The 9,992-nt window shown below is 49.1% G+C and overlaps 2 protein-coding genes across 9 annotated transcripts in view; one reads left to right on the forward strand and one right to left on the reverse strand.

Moving 5' to 3' along the window:
* CATSPERH (catsper channel auxiliary subunit eta) overlaps positions 1-3,887 on the reverse strand; it is an 8,365-nt gene extending 4,478 nt beyond the window's left edge. For 5 of the 6 annotated variants that reach the window (XM_017893544.1, XM_017893581.1, XM_017893572.1 and 2 more), the window contains exon 1: positions 3,815-3,885. The gene's annotated coding sequence lies outside the window, so the exon portion shown is untranslated. Of the gene's footprint in view, positions 1-3,814 lie in introns of all 6 variants that reach the window. The other variant, XM_017893554.1, reaches the window with a different exon arrangement.
* Positions 3,708-9,992, forward strand: part of VPS51 (VPS51 subunit of GARP complex) — a 25,337-nt gene continuing 19,052 nt past the window's right edge. The window contains exons 1-2 of one of the 3 annotated variants that reach the window (XM_017893454.1): positions 3,708-4,065; positions 4,581-4,710. In XM_017893454.1, coding sequence (XP_017748943.1) covers positions 3,766-4,065; positions 4,581-4,710 — 430 coding nt within the window. In that variant the 5' untranslated portion in view covers positions 3,708-3,765. Of the gene's footprint in view, positions 4,066-4,580; positions 4,711-6,156; positions 6,322-9,992 lie in introns of those variants that run through there. The other 2 variants (XM_017893447.1, XM_017893463.1) reach the window with 2 other exon arrangements.

The following is a 9,992-nucleotide window of genomic DNA, read 5'->3' on the forward strand; positions in this document are numbered from 1 at the left end:
AAAAAAAAAAAAATATATATATATATATATATACACACACACACATACATACATACACACACACATATATGTATATATGAATATGTTCTTGTAAAATATTTGCATAATACACAAGCATCCAGAGGAAAATATAACAGTCTCCTCCCTGCTGCATCCCCACCACTGAAGTACCCCTTTCACCAGTTTGGTGACTTGGCATCTTCTAGGTCCCTTCTTTGTGTAACGGTAACTTCGTACATCTAGATGTACATACACATGCATAAGTTTAAAACATTTTAAAAAATCATACCATATGTTTTGTCAAAGTGTACTTTTCAAAAAGTTAAAACCTACATCTAAATATAGAATGAACACGGCCGGGCGCGGTGGCTCACGCCTGTAATCCCAGCACTTTGGGAGGTTGAGGTGAGAGGATCACTTGAGCTCAGGAGTTTGAGACCACCCTGGGCAACATAGTGAGACCTCCTCTCTACTAAAAATTAAAAAAAATAAAATTAGCTGGTGGTGGTGGCTTATGCCTGTAGTACCTCCTACTTGAGAGGCTGAGGCGGGAGGGTCATTTGAGCCCAGGAATTTGAGCCCTGCTTGCACCATTGCAGTCCGGCCTGGGAGCATAGTGAGACCTTGTCTCAAAAAAAAAAAAAAAAAAGATCTTTAACTCATCAGTGAGGGGATTCCCACCTGGTAAGGTGGTAATATGAGGAGCTGGACAGGACAAGCATTTAAAGAGGAATGTTAGGCCGGGCACGGTGGCTCTCGACTGTAATCTCAGCACTTTGGGAGGCCGAGGTGGGCAGATCATCTGAGGTCAGGAGTTGGAGACCAGCCTGGCCAACATAGTGAAACCCTGTCTCTACTGAAAATACAAAAAAACTAGCTGGGCATGGTGGTGTGCACCTGTAATCTCAGCTACTCGGGAGGCTGAGGCAGGAGAATCACTTGAACCTGGAAGGCAGAGGTTGCAGTGAGCTGAGATCGCACCATTGTACTTCAGCCTGGGTGACAGAGCAAGTCTCAAATAAAATAAAATAAAATAAAATAAAATAAAATAAAATAAAAGAAGAATGTTAGCATATGATTACTAGGTTAGATGCAAAATGCAATGGATGTCCTACATGACAAAAATTATACCCTTTAAGATTAGTTTTCTACTGGATATACATGTTTTTCATCTCTCCTGGGCAATATCTCTTTGTAATTTCAGTCTATTTACCTTACTAGTGAATAGCAAAATCAAACAACTGTGTATTCTTGCGGGTAAATAACCCTTGGGTGGGCTTCTGAAACAATGCCCCAGTGTGACAATGAAAGGACACACTACACTCTTGGACTTCCAATTTTGGATGATTTTCCTTTCTTTCTTTCTTTCTTTTTTTTTTTTTTTAAGACGGAGTTTTGCTCTTGTTGCCCAGGCTGGAGTGCAATGGCGTGATCTCAGCTCACCGCAATCTTGGCCTCCCGGGTTAGGCATGTGCCACCATGCCCAGCTAATTTTTTTTTTTTTTTTTAAGACGGAGCTTCACTCTTGTTGCCCAGGCTGGAGTGCAATGGCGCCATCTCAGCTCATGGCAACCTCTGCCTCCCAGGTTCAAGCAATTCTCCTTCCTCAGCTTCCCGAGTAGCTGGCACTACAGGCATGTGCCACCAGGCCCAGCTAATTTGGTATTTTTAGTAGAGACGGGGTTTCTCCATGGTGGTGAGGCTGGTCTCGAACTCCCGACCTCAGGTGATATGCCCACCCTGGCCTCCCAAAATGCTAGCACTAAACACGTGAGCCACCACGACCTGCCTGGATGATTTTTCTTAACACTATTCTCCAACTTTTAAAAATGTTTATAGACTTCTTTGAGTAGGCCCCAATCTATACCCTTTTTCATGTTCTTAAGATTATAGCTTCATAGGCTGAAATCAGGTATTTTAAATGGTTTCTAGACATCCCATTGATTCAGAGGTCAGCAAACTTTTTCTGTAAAATAGTAAATATTTTAGGTTTGGAGGACCATGCAGTCTCTGTGGTAGCTACTGAACTCTGCTCTTTTTTTTGTTTTTTATTTTTTTTGAGATGGAGTTTTGATCTTGTCACCCAGGCTGGAGTGCAATGGCATGATCTCGGCTCACTGCAACCTCTGCCTCCTGGGTTCAAGGGGGTCTCCCGCCTCAGCCTTCCGAGTAGCTGGGACTATAGGCGAGCTCTTCACCTTTGTGCACAGCTGCACTTTTGTCCAAGTCAGAACCCTGGGAGAGCAGTTCAGGAGGCTGAGGTGGGAGGGGAGGTCAAGGTTGCAGTGAGCCGAAGAAAAAACCCCCCCCCCCCCCCCCCCCCGGGGGGAGAAAAAAAAAAACACCCAAAAAAAAAAAAAAAAAAAAAAGCAGGAAAAGAGAACCCTGAGAGTTATCCTCCACATTTCCACCCAGCCCTTCACTCAGCACATTCCATCAGTCAGTCACATAAGCTCTGCTGAGTCTGTCCTTTTATTTTTTCAATAATAGAGAGGGGGCGGGTCTCACTATGTTGTCCAGGCTGGTATTGACCTCCTGGGCTCAATCAGTTCTCCCACGTCCGCCTTCCAAAGTGCTGGGATTACAGGCGTGAGCCACTGTGCCCGGCCTTACGGGTTCTTAAATGTGAGTGTGTATCAGAACTACTTGAACTACTTGGGAACTTTCTAAAAAGAAGCTAGACCTGGGTGAACCCCAGAGTCTTTCTTTTTCTTCTTGCTCTGTCGCCCAGGCTGGAGTGCAGTGGCACCATTAGGGCTCAAGCAATTCCCTCACCTCAGCCTCCCGAGTAGCTGGGACCACAGGTGTGCCCCATCATCCTGGCTAATTTTTGGGTTTTTTTGAGACAGAGTCTCACCCTGTCATCCAGGCTGGAGTGCAGTGGTGAGATCTCGGCTCACTGCAACCTCTGCCTACCGGGTTCAAGTGATTCTTCTGCCTCAGCCTCCCGAGTAGCTGGGACTACAGGTGCGCACCACCACGCCTGGCTAATTTTTGTATTTTTAATAGAGACGGGGTTTCACCATAATGGCCAGGCTGATCTCGAACTCCTGACTTTGTGATCTGCCCGCCTCGGCCTCCCTAAGTGCTGGGATTACAGGCGTGCGCCACTGCGCCCGGTCTGTATTTTTTTTAATAGAGACAGAGTTTCGCCATTTTGCCCAGGCTGGTCTCGAACTCCTGGGCTCAAGCGATCCACCCTCCTCAGCCTCCCCAAGTGCTGGGATTACGGGAGTGCCTCCAGCAGCTCAGCGCAGAGACTTATAATGCGCCACAGATAGTCCTGAAGGCAATTCTGATGCACGTCAGAGGACCAGGCCCTAAGTAGAACTGCGCTAGACGCACGGTACAGAATAGTGTACATGCATTTAATCCTCGTAGCCCCCCTGTGAAGTATGTACCCCAATTTTAGGAATGGGATAAACTGAGCCACTGCCCAGGTCTCGAGACAGTGGCAGGATCCCAGGAACACTCTACTCTGGCCTCACGTCCCACATCCGTCCATTGTATCTGGGCACATATTCCGTGGGCCGCTTGCCTGCGGGAGTGCAGGTTTGGGAGCCACTACCCGTCCCCCTTCTGGGAGAGCAGCAACCCCAGGCAGTTGCACAAAATGCTTCCACCCAGGAAACTGGGGGAATTCAGGACTCTCCCGGAACCTTTGCAACCGGGGAAGACAGGTGCGGGGGAACTCTAGTCTCGAAGGACCTAGGGCTGCAGGGGGACGTTTCACCTGAAGGACTGCCTCGTTTCAACAACAACTTTATGGCTCCCGGAAGTGCCTCCTCCCCGTCCCCTTCCTTCCCAGCCTTACGCCCGTGGGCTGCAGTTGGAGCGATGGCGGCGGCAGCTGCCGCCGGTCCTAGCCCGGGGTCTGGACCTGGGGACTCCCCAGAAGGGCCCGAGGGGGAGGCTCCGGAGCGTCGGCGGAAGGCGCACGGGATGCTGAAGCTTTACTACGGCCTCTCGGAAGGGGAGGCAGCGGGACGCCCTGCGGGGCCCGACCCCCTGGACCCGACTGACCTGAACGGGGCGCACTTCGACCCGGAAGTTTACCTGGACAAGGTGTGTGTGCGGGGAGCGGGGATGAGGGGAAGGGGGAAGGGCACCAGGCCCCTGATATATTGCTCCTCCAGATCATGCCTCCGACTTTTTGTGAGGTTGAGGGGAGCAGGGGTTCATAAGAGGACGAGCTTCGGCCAGGGAGTACGAGCAGCTCAGGCGTCTGAGGTGATATGAATAGGACTGGACTGGCCTAAGGTGATGCGGCAGCTGAGGTCTCCTGGGCTGATGTGATAGGCCCCGGATTGGGGGCGTGGCCCAAGCGATGACAGGCGTGGGGCTGGGCTTAGGCCGAGCCCCAGGATTTCAAATGCTGACAAACACCAAACAGGGTTGAACCTAGTAACCCCTGAGCTAGGCCACTTAGGGCCCCATGCCTGGGATTCCTGAGAGCCGGCGGGGTTTGGGGGGTGGGGTGGGAATCAGAGATTTCTTGCACTGAAAGCCTATCAGCTGCGGGCAAGGCTGAGGGACATGAGTGCCTCCTGACCCGAACACTAACCACCCAACTTCTTCAGCTGCGTAGAGAGTGCCCTCTGGCCCAGCTGATGGACAGTGAGACGGACATGGTGCGGCAGATCCGGGCTCTAGACAGCGACATGCAGACCCTGGTCTATGAGAACTACAACAAGTTCATCTCAGCCACAGGTGATCCCCACGGGGACACACCCTCCAAAGTCTCACAGCCCCCATTCTCCCACCTGTGTTGGGAAAACCAGCAGGGGATTTAGAGGGGGGAGACTCAGATTCCAGTCTTGCCCTGACATTATTCCATTCTCACCTCCTTCCCTTTGAGCCTTCGTTGTCAGACTACTATAGAGATAACAGCTGCTCTCAGAGAGTTGTCTTAAGTACCAAAGGAGAGAAAAGACAAAAGGAGATTATTTGTTTATTTTTAGAGACAATGTCTTGTTCTGTCTCCCAGGCTGGAGGGCAGTAGCATGATCATGGCTCACTGCAGCCTGGACATCCCAGGCTCATGTGATCCTTCTGGATCCTCCCAAAGCACTGGGATTATGGGTGTGAATCGCTGGCCCAGCCCAAAAGGAAATTTTAAAATGAAATGTATTTATCTGAAGCATTTAAAAGGCCAGGTATGGTGGCTTATGCCTGTAATCCTAGCACTTTGGGAGGCTGAAGTGGGAGGATCACTTGAGCCTAAGAGTTTAAGATTGACCTGGGAAATACAGTGGGACTCCATCTCTACAAAAAAATAAAATATAAAAATTAACCGGACATGATGGCCTATGCCTGTAGTCCCAGCTACTCAGGAGACTGAGGAGGGAAGATCACTTGAGCCTGGTAGATGGAGGCTGCAGTGAGCTGTGCTTGTACCACTCCACTTCAACCTGGGCAACAGAGCAAGACCTTGTCTCAAAAAAAAGAAAGTATCTATCTGAAGAAGAATCCCTGACACGAGGCTGGGCGCAGTGGCTCATGCCTGTAATCCCAGCACTTTGGGAGGCCGAGGCAGGTGGATCACCTGAGGTCAGGAGTTCGAGACCAGCCTTGCCAATATGGTGAAACCCTATCTCTACTAAAAATAAAAAAATTAGCTGGGTGTGGTGGCAGGCGCCTGTAATCCCAGCTATTTGGGAGGCTGAGGTGGGCGAATCGCTCGAACCTGGGAGGTGGAGGTTGCAGTGAGCCGAGATAAGGTCACAGAACTCCAGCCTAGGCAACAGAGCAAGACCCTGTCTGAAAAAATAGTAAGAATCCCTGACACCAAGGAAACCTCAGTCAGGTGTAGTTTCTCTTATTATTGATAGCTTTCTTTTCTGCTCCAGAGAAGAAAAGGTGGTCTTGTCCCTCCCTTTCTTTCTCTCTCCCTTCCTTCCCTCCTTAACTAAGCAAAGAGAGACACAAAGACCATGTCGAGGCTTTTTTTTTCTTCTGTCCTCTTTATTCTCTAGTGCCAGACAGTGTTCCGCTGTTTTCCACACTAGCTTCTGTGCTGTTTTGAGGAGATGTGCTACTCAGACTTTTGTAGTAGTTGTACACCCACGTGTAGTAAGTCCAGGAGGCAGATCCGAAGGGTTTACCTGCAGTCTGTGGAATGTTCTGGGAGCATCTGTGGGGTTGCATTCTGATGTCTGTTACTCCCATGTCACAGTGGTGGGTGTGGTAACCTACACACATTGTTCTTTTATCTGATTTGAAGCATGTTCCATGAGTAGGCACCTTTCTGTTAGCTAATACCATCATCAAAATGGCAAGAAATCATAGTTTCTGTGCTGGGATATTTCTCACAGGAATTTAGTAAGATTACATTTTCCATTTGTTGGAATGTGTATAATATTTTGAGACTTAGCTCTTTTTGTAGATCCCACAAAAGGAACAAACATTTGGAAAACTGCGAGGATAACCAGGAGCACTGATGTCTTAGAAGCTTAAGTGAGGGGCCGGGCATGGTGGTTCTCGTCTGTGATCCCAGCACTTTGGGAGGCTGAGGCAGGTGGATCACTTGAGGCTAGGAGTTCAAGACTAGCCTGGCCAATGTGGTGAAACCCTGTCTCTACGAAAAATACAAAAATTACCTGGGCAAGGTGGCGCATGCCTGTAGTCCAAGCTACTCATGAGGCTGAAGCAGGAGAATCACTTGAACCCAGGAGATGGAGGTTGCAGTGAGCTGAGATCACGCCACTACACTCCAGCCTGGGCAACAGAGTGAGACTCCGTCTCAAAAAAAAAAAAAAAAAAAAGCTAAGTGAGGAAGGTGTTCCAAGACATGGATTTGATAGACATGGACGAGACACTCAGGAAAGTAATGTAGCATGGAGTGTGTGTTGATTGGGCGAGAGAGAGAGAGAAATGAAAAAGGAACAAGGTCCTCAGGAAGGAGGCGGGTGGAACAGAGCAGGGATGGAGGCATCAGCTTCAGCAAAGGGCCGGGAGTTCATCTATGGTAGCAGGAGGGGAAGCGGGATGTGGGCAGAGCCAGGCGGGTAGTAGATGTTCACTTTAACTAGAAACCTTCCAGAACATGTTAAGGATTTGGCTTTTATCCACAGAGAGCTAAGACAAATGAGTGATGTGCTCAGATTTCTGGTTTGAATAGATTCCTCCAGCTGCACTGGTAGGAATGGATGGGGCTGAGCGCAGTGGCTCATGCCTGTAATCCCTGCACTTTGGAAAGCTGAGGTGGGAGAATCATTCAGTGGGAGAATCCCACTGAGGTGGGAGTTTGAGACCAGCCTGGGCAACATAGTGAGACCCGATATCTAGAAAAAGAAAATGGCTGGGTATGGTGGCACACACTTGTTAGATTAAACCCAGCTACTTGGGGAGGCTAAGGTGGGTGGATCACATGAGCCCAGGAGTTGGAAATTGCAGTAAGCTATAATCTTACCATTGCACTCTAGCCTGGGTAACAGAGCAAGACGTAGTCTAAAAAAAAAAAAAAGGCCGGGTGCAGTGGTTCATGCCTATAATCCTAGCATTCTGGGAGGCCGAGACGGGTGAATCACCTGAGGTCAGGAGTTTGAGACCAGGCTGGCCAGCATGGTGAAACCCCATCTCTACTAAAAATACAACAAATTAGCCAGGCGTAGTGGCGAACACCTATAATCCCAGCTACTTGGGAGGCTGAGGCAGGAGAATTGCTTGAACCCAGGAGGCAGAGGTTGCAGTGGCCGAGATTGTGCCATTGCACTCCAGCCTGGGCAACAAGAGTGAAATTCCATCTCAAAAAAAAAAAAAAAAAAAAAAGGAATGGGTTGGAGAGGTGGCCATCATATCAATAGTTGGGCCAGAGATTCTGGGATCTGACTCCAAGATAGTAATGGTGAAAATGGACAGTGATAAGCGGACTGGGGTATGGACAGCCCTGGTATTGAGGAGGTCTGGACCTGGTATTGAGGAGCTCTGGATGTAAAGAATGACCCCTGGCTTTCAGCTTAAGCACTGAATGGTGGATATAGCAGCAAACAAGACAACATTAAGCTGTCACAGAACATACATTCTAGAGAAAGAGACGGTTAGTAAACAGACTGATGAAACAACCTATGCCGAGGCCCTGGGAAAGCTCTCCTGTGCAGGAAGAACAGGAATGTTGGAAATGAAGCGAGCAGGGCTAGACCATAAACCAGGGGTTGTCAAACTTTTTTTCTGAAAAGGACCAAAAAGTATTTTAGGCTTTATGGACTATCTGTTCTCTTGCAGCTACTTGACTGTGCCATTGTAGCTTGGAAGCATCATAGCCAGTATGCAAATGAAAGAGCTTGGCTGTGTTCCAGTAAGATTTCATTTACAAATGTGGGCGGTGAGGTTCTGGAGTGACATCAGCAAAAATGCTGGAGTAAATACATTAAAGATTTTTATCCTCCATAAAAGCAATGAAAAAAATTAGACTGGGGGTAGTGGCTCAGACCTGTAATTCTAGCACTTTGGGAGGCCAAGGCGGGTGGATCACGTGAGGTCAGGAGTTCAAGACCATCCTGGCCAACAAGATGAAACCCCATTTCTACTAAAAATACAAAAATTAGCCAGGCATGGTGGCAGATGCCTGTAGTCCCAGGTACTCAGGGAGGCTGAGGCAGGAGAATCGCTTGAACCTGGGAAGCAGAGGTTACAGTGAGCCGAGATCACACCACTACACTCCAGCTTGGGTGACAGAGGGAGACTCTATCTCAAAAACAAAAAACAAACAAACAAAATAGCCGGTTGTGGTGGCGGGCACCTGTAATCCCAGCTACTTGGGAGACTGAGGCAGGAGAGAATCGCTTGAACCTAGGAGGTGGAGATTGCAGTGAACTGAGATCACACCACTGTACTCCAACCTGGGTGACAGAGTGAGACTCATTCTCAGGAAAAAAAAAAAAAAAGCCGTGAAAATCTAGCCAGAATAGTCAGAAACAACTTTTTCCGAACTCTGGAAATTAACCAAGGTTTGCAGCAAGCAATCCAGGGAATATTTATTTAAGAAAAATAGCTGAATCTTGGTAAGAATAGTGAACCCTGTGGTGTTTGAACTTGCCCTAGCCCCACTGCTTGCTCTCCAACTCAGCTGTAGCCTTAAAAAATAACAGCTCAGGCCGGGCGCAGTGGCTCACGCCTGTAATCCCAGCACTTTGGGAAGCCAAGGCGGGTGGATCATGAGGTCAGCAGTTCGAGACCAGCCTGAACAACATGGTGAAACCCTGTTTCTACTAAAAATGCAAAACTTATCTGGGCGTGGTGGCAGGCGCCTGTAATCCCAGCTACTCAGGAGACTGAGGCAGGATAATTGTTTGAACTCAGGAGGCAGAGGTTGCAGTGAGCCCAGATTACACCACTGCCCTCCAGCCTGGGCGACAGAGCAAGACTCCATCTCGATAAAAAAATAAAATATCAGCTCGTGGCTGAGTGCGGTGGTTCACGCCTTATAATCCCAGCACTTTGGGAGACTGCGTCGGGCAGATCACTTGAGGTCAGGAGTTTGAGACCGGCCTGGCCAACATGGTGAAACCCTGTCTCTACTAAAAATACAAAAATTAGTTGGGCGTGGTGGCGGGCGCCTGTAATCCTAGCTACTCAGGAGGCTGAGGCAGGATAATTGCTTGAACATAGGAGGTGGAGGTTACAGTGAGCCTAGATTGCACTACTGCCCTCCAGCCTGGGCGACAGAGTGAGACTCCGTGTCAATAAAAAACACAAATAAGGGGCCGGGTGCGGTGGCTCAAGCCTGTAATCCCAGCACTTTGGGAGGCCGAGACGGGCGGATCACAAGGTCAGGAGATCGAGACCATCCTGGCTAACATGGTGAAACCCTGTCTCTACTAAAAAAATACAAAAAACTAGCCGGGCGAGGTGGCGGGCGCCTGTAGTCCCAGCTACTTGGGAGGCTGAGGCAGGAGAATGGCGTGAACCCGGGAGGCGGAGCTTGCAGTGAGCTGAGATCCGGCCGCCGCGCTCCACCCTGGGCAACAGAGTGAGACTCCATCTCAAAAAAA

The sequence above is a fragment of the Rhinopithecus bieti genome, unplaced genomic scaffold (genome assembly GCF_001698545.2).
Source record: "Rhinopithecus bieti isolate Rb0 unplaced genomic scaffold, ASM169854v2 scaffold_1017, whole genome shotgun sequence".
Classification (NCBI taxonomy): Eukaryota; Metazoa; Chordata; class Mammalia; order Primates; family Cercopithecidae; genus Rhinopithecus; species Rhinopithecus bieti.